Source organism: Asterias rubens, chromosome 13, assembly GCF_902459465.1.
Source record: "Asterias rubens chromosome 13, eAstRub1.3, whole genome shotgun sequence".
Classification (NCBI taxonomy): domain Eukaryota; kingdom Metazoa; phylum Echinodermata; class Asteroidea; order Forcipulatida; family Asteriidae; genus Asterias; species Asterias rubens.
The window spans coordinates 2,312,499-2,333,472 of NC_047074.1; the positions used below are offsets into that span (position 1 = coordinate 2,312,499).

General features: G+C 39.0%; 1 protein-coding gene across 2 annotated transcripts; it reads left to right on the forward strand.

The window, feature by feature from the left end:
• Positions 1-2,798: 2,798 nt before the first annotated feature.
• On the forward strand, positions 2,799-18,540 carry LOC117298797 (ras-related GTP-binding protein A). Of its 2 annotated transcripts, none has more exons than XM_033782128.1 (8): positions 2,799-2,933; positions 10,189-10,288; positions 11,074-11,140; positions 12,191-12,413; positions 12,871-13,089; positions 15,180-15,271; positions 15,638-15,753; positions 16,807-18,540. In XM_033782128.1, exons 1-8 carry the CDS (start codon positions 2,922-2,924, stop codon positions 16,893-16,895), a joined length of 918 nt encoding a protein of 305 aa, XP_033638019.1. In that variant the 5' UTR covers positions 2,799-2,921; the 3' UTR covers positions 16,896-18,540. The 2 variants fall into 2 exon arrangements, with proteins under 2 accessions (XP_033638019.1, XP_033638018.1); XM_033782127.1 differs by lacking the exon at positions 2,799-2,933 and adding an exon at positions 6,179-6,603.
• Positions 18,541-20,974: the final 2,434 nt, after the last annotated feature.

The window sequence follows — 20,974 nt, forward strand, 5'->3', positions numbered from 1 at the left end:
TTTTACGTACAGAGAAGAAGTTGCATACAGTGTTAGTGCTTTAAAAGAATTTGCAAACTATTTATAACAAACATTGAAATTTGATGAGGTGAGAATAGTTTATTGCTCCATGCTTCAATACAACTACCTCCATGATTAGAATAGATGCACATGACGTCATTTCAGTACGGCGCCCCCGCATTGAGGTCAAAAGGAGATTGTTCATTGGTCAATCTATGTGCGTTTTGATTGTTTCGTCACCGTTTGACCTCAAAGATGGCGGCTGGATGACGTCAATGCATAAGGTCTATACAATAAGTAAACATTTTTAATTTTTAAATAACTTTTGCTATGTTGTTTAAATCATAAAATAATTAAACAATCCTCATTATATTAATGAAGCTGAAATTTTTTTGTATTTAATTTACAGAGCAGAGAGAGAGAGACTGATTATTGGGTGGGAGCTAGATAACTTAAGTACAACAAGCTGGCACAGACTTCCTGCAAACCTGCTAACTAAAGTTCTCAATCATAGTTTCAATTTGTGATAAGATGTTTTACTTCAAAATGTTAAACTAAACACATTTCAGAAAACTCCGCCTGCAACCCAAAATGCTGCCAAGAAACCGCCGAGGAGACTCAGTATGACGCACGACCGGGTCACCAGCGGCATTCGAACGGGGAAAACGGAGCGCGTGGTCGGCTTCCCTCTCCGGTCGACACTCCGCTCACAAAACCAACTCCAGGCAGTTCCGGGTATAAAAGAGACCAGATAAAACCAATTTCGTCCAGCTACAGTTATTACCACCACCACAAAATCATCAATAGAAACACGGTGGATGCATTTATGGACTGGTAGAGACAAAAAGTGATTTTTAATAAAGAAAATAAGGGGATAAAATGATTTTAAAAATTGTACGGTTTTCGGACCGAAATGGTCACGGTAACTTACCCCGAGTGAGCGACTTTCGCGGACAGCCAACGATACCTTCTCTCTCACGGCGGAGGCAGAGTCCACAACACTCTTTCTGAGCATCCTCCCATGAGCCCTTTCCGCAGACATTTTCACTTACTACTTTTCAAACTACCGGAAAATTGTTAATTATGGTTATAACTTAAACGGGAAGTTATGACTCAATTCGTTCTCCAACATCACGCAGAAGTCCATGTTCTGTCAGCCATTTTGGGTTTTGGCGCTATGAATTCTGGGAATACCACATATGAAAGAGGTGGGGCGTTCCCCCAAAACTGCGAATTGTAAACATGCAATATTTACAAAAAAATTAATGTCAATCAAACTTTTTGATAACGCAATATCGGCATTTATTGGGGCAATCGATTGATTATTAATTTAATTTTCAACTTATCAAAATGACACACAAGTGGCAAAAACACTGACACTGGCCGAGTTCTCAGGACATCAGTTTATTATTATATTTACTATTTTAAAGCATGCAAACTAATATTATAATCAATTCATTTTGCGCTTCAGAAACAATCTTTTAAGTTTACCGATGCTAAAGTTAGGAACAATATTCATCCTCCATGGAAAAATATTTGTATTTTAACAAACCCCCTTGCCAAGTCGTCAATTTAATTCCTGATTCAACTATCAATCCAGGAAAAGCCGTTGAAACTACTGAGGGCAAGGATCTGCTTGGGTGTTATTATAAAGACCTTTAATCTATTCATATCTGTGTTGAGGCGTTATTTTGTTCTTTGTTATTGTGTAAAGATTAATTGTAAAGCACTTTTTTGATATTATTCTAAAAATAGAAATTCGGGGTGGGCGGGTGGAAAACAATAATTTCGAGAGAAATTGTTTATTTTTGTTATTATTGACTACTCTGAATGGACCCTTATAGTTAATAAACAGCCCCTGCATGGTGGTCAGGCAGTAGGCGGGGAGTGACGTACGTATCCACAACTAATTTGCATTATATGTTTCCAGTTTCCACCTGAGAAAATGACTTTCGTACAATTTCAATTCTTTTCCCCAAAAAAGCCAAAGGCACAACTCAACTTCCATTTACAAAACGCAAAGTTCATCTGAGTGAACTCATGCGCGACTATACATCATAACAATACAATACCTCCATTATAACCATCCGAGATGCATTCATGCGTAACTAAGTGTCACGTGACCTATTTGTTGTCAAGCTTACAATTGAAACTGTCACAAGGTCAAATGTAGAATAATTATAGAACTCAGGCTCTCATGCGATATACCAACAACCTAAAATGTATTATCATTTTTGTAAAGATATATTTTGTTTTAATGTAGTCTGAAGAGCATAAAGCCCTGAAACGCCCATGTATGTCGATGATGATGTTACTCTTTTTTTTTACAATTTGTTTATAGTGCATGCATAAATTTGACACCTGTGTGCGTGTGTTAGCACTGCATACTCAGCTCTGTGAAACGAATCACAGGCATATTACTCGGGTGGGATTCGCACCCACGACTTTTGTAATATTATTCAGAGCAGTGTCTTGCTACTTCCATGGGTCTGTAGCATTTGTTTCTTATTGGATCGTCCAGTTTGTTATTTCTTGCCTATAAACATTTCTTGCATTTTTTTTCTGACTCGGTTATTATTTACTACTCCCTTTTCATCGTCAAAATTGTCTCAACGGTTTTGGTTGTATGTTCTGAGGTCACATGGTTTGTGGTTGTGGCGGGGGCGCAAAACAGTATTATTCACCTTTGAAGTGCACGTGACATATAGTCCCTCCAAAGAAACTTCCCCTGCTATCCACTTTGGTTTCACCTAATGACCTCATCTGACCTCGGCACATGCACAATTTGCATCGCAGTTGTATATTGCAGTGAAATGGTTGAGCTGTCGTAATTGTAATACAAATTTTGCATACAATCTTCCCGTAAAAGTTCGATTATCGAAATCATCTGCGTGGCTAAAATCTGAAAATCCGTCGTCATCATGAAGAAGAAGGTAAGTTGATTTTGTGGTTTATTCAGAAATCGCCGTGAAGTTTACAATACAACAAGTGAATGTTTGGTGTTGACAGTTTTCTCGATGGGTGATTTGTATTTCTCTATTCAATTGTGCACGAACTAACTTTACCAGTATCGTGAAAAATAATTGTTGGATAATTTGGCGTATACATCCGACATCTAATTCTACCTCCATGATCCAACTGCTTATTTTCTCACTGTTACTTTGTTAGTTTGAACACGTTTTTTTTTATAGAATGTGCTTGTTAATGTTGTTATTTTTTAGGATGGTTGATATGTTTGTATTGTTGTACTTCGTAGTTTTCTTGTTCAGCTGCGTTGATCATCAGGGCAGGCCGCAGGGTGATCAAATAATGGTTATTTTTAGCATCATCAATTTAAAGAGTAAGAGTCAAATAATAAAAATAAATTAAAACTTATTCTTTATCAAATTATTGGTATACATTGTATACATGGTTCATGAAAAGACAAGCAAAGGATACATGAACAGGGATTCATGAACAGGCAAGGGATGCAAATTTTCACATGATCAGCTGATACATAGTGATATCCTCTTCATCCTTTTCAAAACACTAAACAGTACCATAGGAAACTGAAAAACTCTAAACAAAAGTTAAGTGTGATATAGGCCATTTCCTCTTCTTTCAACTACACATAGAAAGTTGCATACTCTGTATCGAGATGATCTTCCTCAGGCAGTGTTCAGCCAGATGTAGAGATTGTAAATGTGGTAGTTATAACAATATATTAACAATACATTCAGAGTTGAACTCACATAGACATTAGTTAGGACAACAGTTGTTGTTCTGGAATAGACATGTTCAATGTTGAGACCAAATGTTCAATCAAATTCAAAGGCAAAAAGTGCAAGAGAACGCTTAGTTTCCTACATCATGGTTCCAACGTGAACAAGGTTGTTCTCATCATGATCAAGTAAAAAGCTGCTTGTAAACGACATTCGCTCGGCCTATCACCGAAGTAGGCCTATGCCAGCATTATGTGGGTTCCTTCCACCATATGAAAAGAACACTTTTGGCAATTGAATCTGTCCAACATTTCAAGTTGCCCGTTGCTTGGTAAAAGTTTCATGGCTGACTATTCCAGAGAAAGTAGTTTTAACACCATGCTTTGTAATCTGGGATAGGAGTCTCTGCTACATCCAAGAGCCATCTTCTAAGTCACAATGCTGTACTATACCGGGTCGACTCATTGAAATCCCTGAAAACAAGCTTGTATCCCAGCCATCTTATCCACAATGAGGAAACACCATGAAACTCCTTGCTCCATCCACCCGCACTAATTAAGTACTGAAAGGCTCCTTCTTCCCAGTCATGGGAAGCCAGTCAACTCGCCTGACTCTCCTCCCCCAGGACCCAGCAAAGTCGTCTCTCACTTACAAAGTCCCCCCCTCTCAAAGTCGCCCCCCCCTCTCAAAGTCGCCCCCTCTCAAAAGCATCCCCTCTCAAAAGCATCCCATCCCAAAGTCTCCCCCTCCCAAAGTCTCCCCCTCTCAAAGTGGCCCCCTCTCAAAGTGGCCCCCTCTCAAAGCCGCTCCTCTCAATGTCACCCCCTCTCAAAGTCACACCCCCTCTAAGTCAACCCTCTCAAAGTCACCCCTCTCAAAGTCAATCCTCTCAAAGTCAACCCTCTCAAAATCACCCCCTCTCAAAGTCACCCTTCTCAAAGGCACCCCTCTCAAAATCACCCCCTCTCAATGTCACCCCTCACAAAGTCGCCCCCTCTCAAAGTCACCCCCTCACAAAGTCACCCCCTGTCAAAGTCGCCCCGTCTCAAAGTCACCTCTCCCAAAGTCACCTCTCCCAAAGTCTCCCCCTCTCAAAGTCGCCCCTCTCAAAGTCACCCCTCTCAAAGTCACCCCTCTCAAAATCACCCCTCTCAATTTCACCCCTCACAAAGTCACCCCCTTTCAAAGTCACCCCCTCACAAAGTCACCCCCTTTCAAAGTCACCCCCTCACAAAGTCACCCCCTTTCAAAGTCACCCCCTCACAAAGTCACCCCCTTTCAAAGTCACCCCCTCTCAAAATCACCCCCTCTAAAAGTCACCCCCTCTAAAAGTCACCCCTCTCAAAGTCACCCCTCTCAAAGTCACCCCAACGTTCTTGAAGTCTTTAATGAAAAATAATGAAGCACCAAGATGGTTTGTTTTACTTGTTTTGCATTTTACAGTGGTTCGCACACCACTTCTGGTGGTCAAAATTACTGTGAATTTAGATAAAACTTCATCATCTAACAATTGGACCTTGATATCATTAAATGACGATAAAGTTCAAAATAATAGAGGGTCAGGCAGTTGACTCCACATGCCCTTAGTCCTTGCCTTTGTGCTTCTTGACATAACGATGTTCCTGATACTTAATGGAGGCAATTGCCTCTACATTGTATGCCCCAGGTATGTACATGCAATTGCCTTGGTCCCCATTGAAGTTGTCCTGGGCCGATTTCACAAAAATAGTTCTAACTTAGGACTAGTCTCTGGGCTCTCTAGAGTTCCTAGGAGTTATTAAAAACTAAAGGCTAGTCCTATAATAGGATGAGGAGTAACTTGTCTTACATGTATGTCATATGTAACTCGAGATAATACTCCTAGAGTCTTAACTCGGACAGTGTATCAGCTGTTCAATACCTGGTAAACATGGTCATGTGACCACCTTTCAACCAATAGGACTGCCTAAACTGTGGGGCATTTATGATTGTGTAATAAAAAGTAGGGGCCTGGCTATACATGTAGCATCAAGAGATAAAATGCATATCTAATGAGGCACTCAATATACACGTACCACACTGTATGTAAATAACGTGATAAATATACATGGTGTAACAACAGATTGGAAACTTGTGCACGTACGTAACCCTTGTAAAGTGAACAAAGGTCTTCTCACATGTGTAAACAAACTGCAAGTTCAAGCATGCAGTACCTACGGTACTATCGAACTTTGTTTTCTCAGATTGCAATTGACAAGTCCAAAGTAACAGTTGTACATGCAGGCCTACCAGTACATTGCACGTAACCATGTTGGCATGTTTGTAATTTGTGGTTAATACGTGTAGTTGTTAGTGTCCTGTGTTTCATTGGACAATACATAAATCGTATGCAATTGTATTTCTGTACATGTACATGGACATGTACATGTGTATCAACAAGAAATATAAACTTCTTCTTTCAGTTTCTTCATTTCCTTGTTTGGTTTTAGCCACGATTGTACAGTCAATCTGGCAGAATGGTTTGCTTGGAAAGATTAGTAATCTTTTTCATTGCCTACATGTTTACTTGCACAATGGATTAACACGCTAAGCGTACAAAATATATCAAGTCTATGCTACAGTAAGTCAGGATGCTGTAAAACTCGAATGGCAGTTTTCAACGGAGAGCTTCAACTGACTAGAATCTGATTTGGACGGCCGCAAGTTCTGTTTGATTCGTACACCAGTTCTTCTAAATTGACGAATTGAAGGAGATTTTTCGACTGAACCTTTGAGCTTTGAAATTGAATATTAATCTGGCGTTTGAGTTTTGGATGTATGATAGATTTGCAGACTTCCACATAGCAGTGCTACACATTGCACAGAATCACTAATCACTATGAATGATCGTGGACCAATAACTCCTAATCGAAGACGAAGCAAGGTTAGTTTAAATAAATTTTTACGCAGACACAGACGACAGACAACAGACAACCATTTAGTTCAGCATTCCCCAATTTTTTAAAACCAATATACATGTACATGTGTGTACATGTACAACGTGTAGGCCTAGTTATGTTTGACCTTCTACCCAAGAAGGTCATCAGAACAGCTCCCTCTTGTGTTCAATTATTGTCACCTTACCCGAGTTCCGTAGTCTTTTGCCTCCATCTCTCTCATCTTCTTCCATTGTTCAAACTCTTCAGTTTTATGATCGTCTCCGTCCAAAGATTGACTACATGTTCCTGCGTAAGGATATCGGGTACGTCCATGTTCTGTCATGGCCCTCTTGAAATGATCCGAGGAACGTTTCCATGTTAACTGGTGCCCATGTGAACACCGGTAACCAGGGTGGCTGGCATACATGAATTGAATACACTGACAAAACACATAAGTCTGTCTCAAAAATGAAATCACGATAAGTTTTCCAAATCAACTTAGGTATTATGTAGCTTAAAAGCCACTCAGTATATGTACCATAACGTCTCAAAAAACACAAATTTTCGTTGCTACAACTTTTCAAGGTTTTTAAACCATAAAGAAGCTACATCATTGAAGCCCTGTGTTCTTTACAATACAAGGCTTTCTTAAGTGTCACTTCAGGCAGAATTTTCTGTGTACAAAAATTCCTCGGAATCAAAGCAAACTCGTTGAAGTGAGCTGTGGTTTTGCAGGGTGCATATATTCTAGTAGAAAAACACAATGAAGTTTTTTATGTTTCCGCTTCCAGTAAAGAAAACAAACTTGGCAAAGGGCTCCTTGTGTCCGAGGCAATGTGATCACCCTTATCAATAGCGGGGAAATGTTTGTCACTTTCTTTGTATTGTGGAGAGAGAAGCCATTTTGTAGAAATGCCACAAACACTGGGTTTTGCCAGTGGCATTTCACCTCTACTTGGAATTTATTTGCATTGGTTTTAATCGGGTGGAGGGGGGGGGGGAGCAGTTGGTTCTGTCTAAAGCATTGTACTCATAATCTTGGGGTTAGCCTCAAGTATTTCATTACAAAAAAAAGGAAGGTTTGAAGTTCAGATTTAAAGGTACATGTAGGGGGCCTACTTTATCATTTGGATTCTTTTTGGGGAGGAGTTTGTGCAGCGTTCTCCTTTTACATTGGTCCACTGGCTAAATGGCAGTTAAATCTGAGTGTAACACACGAGGACTACGGACCATCCAAAATACACTCTTAGTGGTCCGGCTGGCTAGTTAAGTATTGAAAAGCATCCCATTGTCATTTGAAATATTGACTAGTGAAAAAGCTGATGGACATGTGAAATGACTAGCTAATGGTCCTGCTGGCCAGTCACTGAAACAGGATTTGGGTACTTTTTCAAAATGTCCACAGATTTACATTAAGTTACAGGGTTTGAAGATAATGATAGTGGAAAGCTTCCCTTCAAATATTACTAAGGTTGTGTAGTTTTTGAGAAATGAGTAAAACAAGTCACAAAATTATTTTAGCATGTAAAATCCCAGTTATAACCAGTTATGATATTATACCAAAACCATAGCATAACTGGTTAATACGTTTTTACATGCTAAAACTGAGACGAAAATTACTACTTTTACTCATTTCTCAAACTCAGTAAGTAAAATTTCAAGGAAAGCTTTCTACTATCACAATCTTCAAACTGTAAGTTTAATGTAAATCTGTGGACATTGTGTTTTTTGTTAGGAAAAAGTACATAGACCCTTTAAGGGCAAACCATGTTGGGGCCGGGAGATCTTGGAACTGAGTGGGTTCTTATAAATGTACATTACACAAACTGGGGGACCTACATGTACAAGAAACATGTACAGCTTTACGTCCCATTTGATTTGGAGCAATAATGGTCAAGTGTCTTGCTTTTAAAAGGACACAAGTAAAAAGACAGGGATTCGAACCCATACTCTGCTGATTTGAAACACCAGAGCTTGAATCCAGTGTGCTTGACCGCTGGGCCACGCCATGCCTTTAAGCGAGAATGTTGCTTCTGCAAAACAAAAATACAATAATAAACAACTCTTTAATTTTATAGAATTGTCAAATCACTAGCAAGCGTTCATTCATGCACCCCAGTGTATTTAACCCAAGTATGCAAAAAATCCAGTTGCCTGGCAACCAACCTCCTTATATTTCTCATTAGTTCATGTCAGATATTGCTGTGGATTGACGCAAAAATGAGATGACTGGTGCCCATGCCTGGAAACCCATAGACAGCTTGTTATTTTAACCGGCGACCTTCTAGTCATTAGTCAATACAGTTTTGGAGCGATCTTCAATTATAGGCCTATATGTAGGTCTTGAATTATATTCTCTACGGCTGGGTGCTCTAGGCAAAATATTGATAAGGTTTTGCAAATCGAAAACGTAAATTGTATACAGAGTGGATTAATATGTGGTGAAGTAGTTGTGTAAATATTATTGGTGTGTGTTTGGTTTTGGTTACTTCTGTATGTTTGGGTTACGGAAGATAAATTTTGGTTCCGTGATGACAAGACAAATTTTTAACGGTCTGTTGAATTTGCATCAGGGACCTTTGCAAAATGAGAACTGCCTTGCCCTCTCAAAGATGAAATCCAGGACTGGAATAGTAGGCCTATAATTTGGTTTTACCCATACACTGAGTAAAGCACTGTAGTGTATACTCAGTACTTTCCCCCGAGTGCTGTGAAAAAAATTCACCTGCTACATTATTACTAGGGTTGGATACATGAACTTCTAGACTTACTAAACCACTGAGATTACCCGGTAGCTACAACTGTCTCTGCAGTTTGAATCCTATATTTAAGCAGAGGGTACGGTACACAAAACATGGTATAGGCCTACTGCAAACCAAATAACATTGTACATGATCTTCTCTACACATAATCAGCGTACTCTGCACATAAGCAGGCCTGATACTTCACGGAGGTAACAAAGGCAATTGCCTCCGTGCCCCCTGGTCACTGCCTTGGTGCCCTTACAACACTGTATAGTAGGAATTCACAATTTCCTCATAGGGTGCCCTTTACCAAGAAGAAAATGCCTTGGTGCCCTTGCCCTTTCGAAAATGAAGCACACAGGCCTGCATGAGCGAATAAAATTACATCCATATTTTAGGAATGGCATTAACATTATCAATCAGAAAAAAATAACATATTAAAGCAAGTTTGTCCCTGTTGAACATGTGAACGTAGTAAAGACTTATCTCTTGGGAATGTCTCACCTTCAGTTTCAATTACATCTTGGCCTTGGGATGAGGGTACAATGTAGAATAAAGAAGATGGGCTTCATCCTTGGCCAGTCTGGAGGTGGGCACAGACAGTGATCAGGGATGAGAAGTTTTAGACTTATTTATCAGAATTCAGACTTTTGAAGTGAGCCTGGTGAACAGGTGAAGAAAACAGCAAATATTTTTTCCCCGCCAAAACGCCATGAAGTTTATAGGTTGTCGCGGCTGGTACCCTGCTCATAGATGTGACTGTGACTGCACATCAGATATTTTGCACAGTTGTTATGTAATGTATTGTGACTCAATTATAAATTAGATGTTATTTTTCGTTTACAGGTGTTATTGATGGGGAAGAGTGGGTCGGGAAAGACCAGCATGAGATCCATTATCTTTGCTAACTACATCGCTAGAGACACGCGCAGATTAGGAGCAACCAGTAAGTTGAAAATTATAATCCAAATTGATAGCTAATTAATCCAAGTTGTTCAATCCATTTAAAGTTTTTGGAACCGTTCGATTGTTTCATCCTATATAAATGTAGATAAAACCAACTTGTGAAAAATTAATTTCGAAAGGTGGTAGTGTTTTTGAGATCACTGAAAATCAGGGGCCAATTTCATAGAGCTGCTAAAGCAAAAAGAATTGCTAAAGCACATAAAAAGCTTGCTTATTTTACACATGTTACTGACCAATGCTTGTGACTGGTATTTAGCTGTTGTTTACTGAGCATAACAATTGAGTGGAGTCTTGGCCGATTGTCTGATTTTACTAAGCAAGGATGTTTTTGCTTAAAGCAAAATGTTTTGCTTAAGCAGCTCTTTGAAATTGGGCCCTGGAGCAGTTAGCCGGGCTATGGAATAATCATTCTTAACTGGAATACAACATTTGAGAAACCTTTTATGCATGAAGTGTTTTTTTCAGATTGAAATGTTTTTGAATCCCTTTCTCTAAAACCACATTCCTCAGAAGGGAACCATTTCTGAGAATGTAATACATTATCAACAGCTGCAGTGATTTCTACCAAGTAAGTCTTTGGTCTTTTTTGGAGAAATTACCTAAGGTATATATGCTGCTTTTATGGAAGAGACCAACTTCTTCCCTTTGAATTTATTGAACCAGTTTTGTAAATCTACAGCTGCTCTCATTTTCAAGTTGTCATTTTTGTACTGATTTATATTTAACTAAATCCATTTATTTATTTATTTTCTTCTTCCACATCAGTCGACGTCGAGCATTCCCATGTCAGATTCCTTGGTAATCTGGTCCTAAACCTTTGGGATTGCGGTGGGTAAGTCCTGGCTAACACTCAAGACGAGAATAAACTCTTATATAGGATAGAATTTTGCAGGAAATCTTAGCCCCCTTGGGCGGCTTAACACTCTGACGCTGTGATGGAAATATTATCTTATTTCAGCAAAGGTTTTCTTTTTTTGGAGGTTGTTGTTTGTATATGGGGCTTGGGTTTGAGAATTGATGGGGAAGGTGATGTTTGTTTGTGGGTTTTAGTCTGTCTGTCTGTCTGTCGGATGTTGGTTTGTCTGTGGTGAAAATGCCATGATTGTTTCTAAACAGTGTAGATTTGTTGTTTATTTATTTTGTCATTATGCAGATATTTGTTTAAAGAAGCTTGGTCTCATTGTCTTGCCAAGTTAACCCCCAAACGTCACGACACTTCTTGTTTCGTGTTCTTGAGCAAGGCTCTTTATCATAATTGCTTCTCTCCACCCAGGAGTACAAATGGGTGTCGGCGAGAGCTGATGAGTAACCTGTGATGGACTGGCATCCTGTCCATGGGCAATAGAAATATTCTCAGTTGTTTAAAGACATTGGACACTATTGGTAACTGTCAAAGACCAGCTTCCAACTTGGTGTACGTGTATCTCGCATCAAATAACAAGCCTGTGAAAATTTGAGCTCAATTGGTTGTCGAAGTTGCGAGATAATAATGGAAGAAAAAGCACCCTCGTCAGACAAAGTTGTGTGCTTTTAGATGGTTGATTTCGAGACCTCAAATTCTAAATCTGGGGTCTCAAAATCAAATTCGTGGAAAATTACTTCTTTCTCAAAAACTATGTCACTTCAGAGGGAGCCGTTTCTCACAATGTTTTATACTATCAACCTCTCCTTATTACTCGTCACCAAGTAAGGTTTTATGCTATTTTATTTTGAGTAATTACCAATAGTATCCACTGCCTTTAATGCCAAGGAAACAGATAAACAACAGCCTGATTAACCATATTGGCTCGGGACAGACTTTACTTTTCTTTTTACTTACATACCTGTTCCCCAAGAAATCCCCCTTTTACTTTGCCTGACCATTTAACCTTTTCCTTACCAGGCAAGAAGCTTTTATGGAGAATTACTTCACCAGTCAGCGAGACAACATTTTCCGCAATGTGGAAGTCCTGATCTACGTATTTGATGTTGAGAGTCGAGAATTGGATAAAGACATGCATTACTATCAATCGTGTCTGGAGGCCATCTTGCAGAACTCACCCGAGGCTAAGATCTTCTGTCTCATCCATAAGATGGACTTGGTGCAGGAGGATGAGAGGGATCTGGTGAGTGAAACAAAATAAAAAATAAAATTATATCGTACTCTTGAGGTTGTACAAGTAATACTTTCTTAAAAGGGTTTAATTTCTTTTGTAAAACATTTTTTGGCCACGACATGAATCCCTACTCACTTTGAATGATCATCTACATGTATGTATTATAATTTACCTGTAGAAATTTCAGCTTCAATAGTTGTCAAGTTTTTTGAGAAAAAAATTGAAAAATCACATAGCAATGTTTTCAGGAGAGTCACGTAAGTCCTTTGTATATGCTATTTTTCATCTCACTGGGACAAGAACAAAAATTGTGATTTTTTTTGTAATTCCTCAAAAACTAAAGAACACTCCAGCAAGTAATGTTTTAAGGGAAGCTTTCTACCAACATTGTCTTTATGGAGACTGTTGTAACTATTTGGGGTTGAAATTAAAATTGGTTGTGATATTTATTTTTTTTGGCACGTAGATCTTTCACGAGCGCGAGGAGGATTTACGGCGTCTCTCTAAGCCATTATCATGTACCTGTTTCCGGACCTCCATCTGGGACGAGACTCTCTACAAGGCATGGTCCTCTATAGTCTACCTTCTCATCCCCAATGTACATCAATTAGAGACAAATCTTAAGCAGTTTGCGGACATCATCGACGCAGACGAAGTCTTATTATTTGAAAGAGCAACGTTCTTGGTAAGATTTTATGCAAGTTTGCCTCAAACAAGGCTATTCACTCTTGGTGTAAGGGGCTTCAAAGAAGAAAATGACTAGACCAAGCTAGTCGAAACATTGAGACCAATTAAGAACTCACTCGCTAAAGCTAAAGTACATACAAGCAAGACTGTATTTTTCCCAAACGAGTCTCTCCGAAAATATACTCCACGGTAATAGAAAAGTCTCCTGAATCCCCAAAAATCTACTCCATGGTTGAAGAATATATTGCAAGACGAGTTCTCAAAAGAATATAATCTACTTAGCTAGTAGATACACACATGGTGTAACCGCAAACCAAATATATTACAAATTGTATGGGCCTTGTCACATTACATTGAAGCTAATCGTTTTGTTCAAATTGCAGGAGAATAAACACATAACAAAAACAAACACGTCAAACCCAATACTGGTTTGATTAAATATCATCAAAATTCAGGAATGAACTAAAATTAACTCTGCAAAAATTGCACTTGAAAGCTATCAAATACAATGGCATTTTACATCGTTTTAACCCAAAGTAGAGACTGATTTATATTTTTCCCAAGGACTCTATCAATGAATGGATCACAAAACTGAATTTAAACCTTCACTTGGGGTCTTTTTTTTAAGACCTCACTCAAGAGCCATTCTCAGTTATCACCATTTTAAATCTCTGTGTTTACTCTCAATATTTTGTTAACCCACCCAACCTTTGGATTACAAAACAACTATTTTCTTCCCTTCTTTCTATTTTTATTGACAGTCAAACCATCAAACTCACTGGCCCACATTTTCTTTAAGAAACAAAAATCAAAAATGTGAACACATTGACAAATTCTGAATGGCCTGTAATTATCAGTTTTTTAATTTCTATACTTTTCCTCAATATTTGTTTAACCCACCCAACCTTTGAATTACAAAACATCAATTTTCTTTCCTCCTTTCTATTTTTATTGACACACTCATTCACACTCATTCACCCACATTCTCTAGACGGAAACAAAATCGATACATTGATAAATTCTGAATGGCCCGTAAGGTTAAGTAAAAGGTTAATTTCATTATCTAGTCGGCATGGAGTACGCTTGATTACTCTACATATGGCCACAGTGTGTAATATCCTCATGTCTGCGCATAATCCAATTTCTAGCTGCTCTCGCTCATTACTTCCATCAGTCCGTATTGAAAGACGCGATACGCTCTTTGCAAAATTTTTGTAAATTCCCGGGTGATGGAAGAGGAGGGGGGGTGGAAATGTGGGGGATATTATTAACTCTTTCCACTCCTACCGGTCACTAGCGACTGATTTAAATCCCATCAGAAAAATTGTTGTAAAACACATTTTTAGACAGGGAAAAGGTACATTTTGGGGGTTGGCCATTTGCAAAATGGCCAGTTTATCACATGGTGCATGAAGGGGTTAAATACTCGCTTCGTTCTGGCTCCTCACCAGTCCTAGTTGTTCCCAGGTTTGGGAAATTTCATTTCGGTGACCAGGGCCGAACTCTGCGCTTACGATCACGATTCCCCGCTTGCGTGCAAGTGCCGAATTTCTGCGCTAGCCTTGTGAGCGTAGAATGCCTAGTAACACGGAGTACGCACGCGCAGAAGCCAGAATTTGCCGCTAACCAGTGAAATACGCTTGCTGCAAGCACATAATTCCTTGCTTCCGTAAGCGCCGATTCTGTGTTTACGGTAAGCAGAGCCATGAAATTGGGCCCTGGTCTTTTCCCACATTGGATTTGTACTACACCCAATTCTATTTGGAAACTTTCAAAACAGAGCTAGAAAAATCTTGTTTTTCTAGTTTGAAAACTTTCACATCAAAGACCTTCTGGACAGGCGTTCGGTGTGGTACAGCTGAAACCTGAGCCATGTTTTCAAAAATGGCCCATGAATCGGTTTTGAATCAAAGGCCATATTGGAATTGGCATCTGTGGCTACGGCTCGGACTACCTTAGCAAACACCCTTAAGAACAGTCTTACATATAGCAGTATCTGCAGCTGCCAGTTTTGATACGTATTTAAAGTAAAACCCCTCTTTAATTGGGACTTTAATTGGGACTTTAATTTGTCTGTGATTGTTTTAGGTAATCTCACACTGCCAGAGGAAGTCACAACGAGACGTTCATCGTTTTGAGAAGATTAGTAATATCATCAAACAGTTTAAGCTTAGCTGCAGGTAAGAATGTAGTTGTCATTAGACTTAGTGTCTGTCTAGACTGTTTTTTTTTTCTTTTCTTGGCTGCGGGACGCAGGACTTAGCATCCTATTATTTGGTTTTGCCCTTACACCGATTTGTGTAAGCATTTTATACTCGGTACTTTCCCCCGAGTTCTGTGAAAAAAAAATCACAAGCATACTTGGGTGGGATTCGAACCCACAAAACTTTGCCAATCTAGAGCAGATGTCTTACCAACTTGACCACCAAGATTTCCCGGTAGCTAGATCCAATATATTACCAGCAGGTACTGCAACGATTTTGCATATTAAGACTTGGGATTAATGACATTAGATTTGATGGAATTGATTTGTTTTCTTTTGGCAGTAAACTTGCAGCTTCATTTCAAAGTATGGAAGTTAAGAACTCGGCATTTGCAGCTTTCATTGACGTCTTTACATCAAATACATACGTCATGGTCATCATGTCGGACCCTACAATACGTGAGTATTCGTAACTAAAAAAAACCTATTTTCTAGTTTATTTGTTCTGCAACATTAGTGCCAAACCTTTAAGAATACCAGCGCATTTTAAGTGTTCTTATCATCATCATTACAGCAACAGCCAAAGTCACTTGATTAGGACACAGCTCGAGATATATTTGTTGTCTATTGAAATAGAGGGAGTTGGCAATTTTCGCTCGGCCCCAGCGTCCAGTCTATCCAGGACTGCTGGGATGGGCTAATCGCTTGCACAGATTCTTGTTCAGGAAGTACGTCATGAGTACAGTGCATAGAAACATGTGCAGTGTGAGTGTGATGCATGGTGGGACTGCGCATTATTAAACCAATGACAGTGCATGATACGTTTGCCCATCCCAGCTCCTTAAAGGGTCTATGTAACTTTGTAGGACAAAAAACACAATGTCCACAGATTTACACCAAACTTACACAGTTTGAAGATAATGATAGCAGAAAGCTTCCCTGAAAATATAACGTGCTGAGGTGCTGTAGTTTTGGGGAAGTGAGTAAAACAATGTCACGAAAATAATTTTCGTCTCATGAGACGAAAATTATGAGCATGTAAAAATGTATTTTCATGACATTGTTTTACTCATTTCTCAAAAACTACAGCACCTCAGTGAGTAATATTTGAAGGGAAGCTTTCCACTATCATTATCTTCAAACCCTGTAAGTTTTATGTAAATCTGTGGACATTTTGAAAAAGTACCCAAATCCTTTAAGGTAAAGCAAGGCACTGGGGACGAGCGAATTGGCATTGTAACTAACATGGCTAGTCTTGGCCAAAAGAGGGCAGTATTTATATCTAAAGGTGATTGCAGTAATAAAGAATGCCAAGTCCACTGTGAAAATCTGATTTGCTGCACTCAAAATGTCCAGGATGAACATTTGAATAATGTCATGTAGCTGGTAATAATGCCTGGCATAGTCTCAGTCATAACTACAGTGGATGATATTGATATCAAACAGTAGGATGGTTAATTTACCTTGATTTGTCCGGTTGATTGATGGTGATGTTTTGTTTTCCTCCACCAGCCTCTGCCACAACGTTGATCAACATCAAGAATGCTAGAAAACACTTTGAGAAGCTGGAGAGAGTAACGGATAGTCCCATGGTCACCTAAGCTGACCTACCTCCGACTACGCGTTCTTATATCTCATCCTAAAACTAAATAGAAAGGTTAGCTTTGTTCCCATTGGGGAACTCTGTACGCACATGCCCATTAGTGTCACTATTTGAACATACAGTTAGCGTTGGTTTGTTAACACTCATTACAAAGTGGCTTAGCAGGATAATATACTAAGCTATTAAGCAGATTTGTTGGTGGTTAACATCTTTGCTGGAATAATTTATTGGGATCCCCCCTTGTGCTCAACCCCATATGGTGTCTCAACACCCAAACTGATCTATTCAGGTTCTTAATTAACCCCACGTACATGCCTTGAATTTCATCTTGGAAAGGGTAAGGCCATTTTCATTTTCCATTTCCAAAGAGTACTTCGATTGTAAATGCTTGAAGTCTTTGAGAAACTTTTTAAGGGGGCACCAGGACCATGGTATCAAAGGCCATGGCCTATGTGTAATTCCAGGTCTGCAAGCAGGCATTATTTGTGCCATCATTTCGCTTTGCGTCGACATCAATGGCCGAATGAGGCCTTTGATTTATAAATAATATGCCCGCCATCCAGCAAGGTCATGGACCTTGGTCCTCAAAAACATATCAAGTAATGTTTCTAGGAATCAAAAAGTACTTTTGAAATCCTGAGCGTTTCTTGAAACTTTTTTTAAAGTAAGATTTGTATAATATGTTTGGGAGATGAATAAAATAGTTAAATAATGTACAAATCAATTAATTTAGTTCATGTGTGGTTATCAGTGAGTTTGCTACTTGGAATTATCTGGGAAACGCACTTGACATGTATTTAAACATCCGTTTGGTTGAGGTTATGCACCTACATGTAGTCATGTTGTTGGAAAGAAAGGTTGCTCTTAGCGTTGTACGAGGCCCGTTAGCATGAACATGCCCGGTTGCATATTGATGGAACCGGCCACAAGCTGGCCAGGCACGCATCATGTGCACAGCTACACATGTACAAGCTTAGGCTTGATTGGCCTCACTAGATTTTGCATTAGTTGCCAATAGAGGGCGCTATATCAACTGGCTTCGGGGGGGCTGGGCAAGTCTTAGAGGTTCATTTTGATACAGATGTGTGTTCTCCAGGAATTGTGTATTATGATGTTGGCAGGAACGTTAACAAAACTAATGTCACCAGTCAAGACTGGTACTAGCCCTGATACAAAGACTGGCATCTTACATGACGCCAGTCTCTGTGGTACTGCACTGGCCCCGCCGCACTTGTTATAATGCTGTAACATGTACATTCAGGCCTTGAAATTCCTTCTTGAAGGGGCACAGCAATTTTTCTCTGGTTGGGGCACTTCTATGTGGAAAATTAAAATTTGAATGGGAACTTTGCAAAAGGCACCACAGCAAATGCACAGTACACCATGGCAATTGCTATTTGAGCTATAGGTTATTTTGAGGCATGTATATTTGTACCGGTACATTTACATGTAAGTGTAGCCCAGTGAACTCCACCATTGTATACAGCATAACTTTGTGCACGTACATCATGACAAAAACCTAAATTCTTCTCCCAATTCGAAAATGATCTTAGGATTTGCATTTTATTTTAATACTAATTACTATATTTGTTTTCCTTCTCATTCTTGCTTGTGTTTCACGATAAAGGAATAAGAATTGTTAAGCTGTCTGGTACAGTTCTCAACAATCGTTATTTATTCTAAACTTATGTAATTTGTTTATATTTTGGTTGAGCGTTTTGAGGAATATTTTACCTCAAAACACCTTTTAAAAGCTATCTTTTTAAAGGCAGTGGACACTATTGGTAATTGTCAAAGTCTAGCCTTTACAGTTGGTGTATCTCAACATATGCAAAAAAAATACAAACCTGTGAAAATTTGAGCTCAATCGGTCATCAAACTTGCGAGATAATAATGAAAGAAAAAACACCCTTGTCACACAAAGTTGTGTGTGTTAAGATGGTTGATTTCGAGACCTCAAGTTCTAAATCTGAGGTCTTGAAATCAAATTCGTGAAAAATTACTTCTTTCTCGAAAACTATGGCACTTCAGAGGGTGCCGTTTCTCACAATGTTTTATACCATCAACCTCTCCCCATTACTCGTCACCAAGAAAGGTTTTATGCTAATAATTAATTTGAGTAATTTCCAATAGTGTCCACTGCCTTTAAGCAAAGATAAAACTGCCTTTTACTTAGGCCCTGTCCAGATTGGCAGCTATGGCTATAGACCTTCATCACGGTGCACCCATCTTGAATTTCTCCCATTGACATCAATGTAACCAAACCGAGGCTGGAAGAACAAAATAGTCTGGTTCCTATTTGAAAAAATGATCATTGGCATTCATTTTGGTTATTCGATACGAGGAACATGACCAAAATGGCTACAGCTGGATTGCCACATTATCATGCATTAGCAATACCCTTAGCAGCAGCCATAGCCATAGCTGTAGCCACTTATTCGGATACGGCCTTAGACTTGGTTGTGTTCCAATTCCATTGATTTGTTTTTCTTCTCTGTGAATGGGAGAAGCTGAAACGTGAGTGTTGTAATAAAATATATAGAAAAATTACATGCTTTTGAAGTTTGTAAATCATCTTTCATTCATTGTTTGTGTTATTTTAAAAGTTTTTATCAAGTTATAAACTAGAAGGGAACTTTGTTTGAACAAACACAAATTTACTGCAGCAGGACTTGGACCAACGACCTCCGGAGCAACGTACTCCCTACCAACTGAGCTATCCAGCCCTTTGTTGGCAGTCTCCCCATTAATCAACATCTTTGTTCGGGGGTGCAAGTCAGAAGCAGTAAAAATGTTAGATGCAGTGTGGCCAGGGATCACAGCCAAGTTTATGACACAACCTGGGAAAGTTTTTGATTACCAGTAAGTTGTTATGGCTCTGTTTACCTTTTGTGAAAAGCTTTCGGTTGCAGAAAATGTGCGCAGGGATACGTCATGTTACCATAGAGTATCTGTCCTTACTCTATGATGTTACTGTGCTGGCCAAGCAGTCTAGTGCTTTGTGGAATTGGTTACCTGTCATGACACTTGTGTCTTTGAGCAAGAACTTCTGCGCTAGCCTTGGTACGCTGAGTACGCACACGCAGAAGCAAAAATTCGCCGCTAACCTGTGAAATACTCCCTGCTTTCGTAAGCGCAGATTCTGTGCTTACGGTAAGCAGAGCCATGACATTGGGCCGTGGTGACATTGGTGCAAGGGGGTCACTATATCATAAGCAAGTATAAAACAACTTTATGTACACAATGTGGCATAATTGATGCACTAGCTTTGTAAAAATCAACGGTTCGATGAAGAAATCTGTACACAAAAATACAACAAAAGTGTCATCATAACATTTTCTTATCTGATATGTTCAACATGTACGAATGTATTCTCAGAAAGAAAGTTGTCCTTCACATAAACTTTTTGTCAATTTATAAAAAATGTGTGAACATTTCTTCAAAAAGTTGATAAGAATGGCAAAATTCAATTCTCAAAAAAAAAGAAACTTACATGAAGCTTGTCACTTCGGCTTTAGACACACTGTGAACTTTCTTCACTACAATCTGGGTTTCTTTATCAATCAATCATGGGGGGCACTCTTGGGTCACTAGCGGAAGACCTGTCAGCACTTTGAACGGTCACGCAGCATGCACTTTATACTTTCAGTCCATTTCTGTATAGAAAACTCACACAAATCAAATTCAGATCTCAACAAAAAATGTCCTTTAAATAGAGCCTTTATTAACAGCAAGAGACAGGGAGGGAGCCTACTGATGGTAGAGGCTTAACAATCAAAAATACTTTACATGATGCAACAGAAGAGATGATGTTATTTACAAAAAGAAATGGTCTCAGTAACAAAACGGAACCTTGTATACAAATATCTGAATATCCTGGGTTTTAAAATTAGTTCCTTCTTGTATTTCTTCTTAGGATACGTGTACTTTTCAGTGAACTTATTTTACTTATAATTTTCTAGTTCTGCTCTGTTAAAACTTAACTACCAATATCACCGTAAGTACTATAGTGTCTACCACAGCTGATATCAGTTTAAACATGGTATACATGTATATGTTCAACCATAATGATATGTA

What these genes read in the sequence shown, in the direction of transcription:
- LOC117298797 (XM_033782127.1), top strand. Translation starts at nt 6,559, where the DNA reads ATGAATGATCGTGGACCAATAACTCCTAATCGAAGACGAAGCAAG. An exon ending in AACCTTTGGGATTGCGGTGG is followed by an intron (nt 11,141 to 12,190) that starts GTAAGTCCTGGC and finishes TTTCCTTACCAG; the next exon opens with GCAAGAAGCTTTTATGGAGA. An exon ending in CATGTCGGACCCTACAATAC is followed by an intron (nt 15,754 to 16,806) that starts GTGAGTATTCGT and finishes TTCCTCCACCAG; the next exon opens with CCTCTGCCACAACGTTGATC.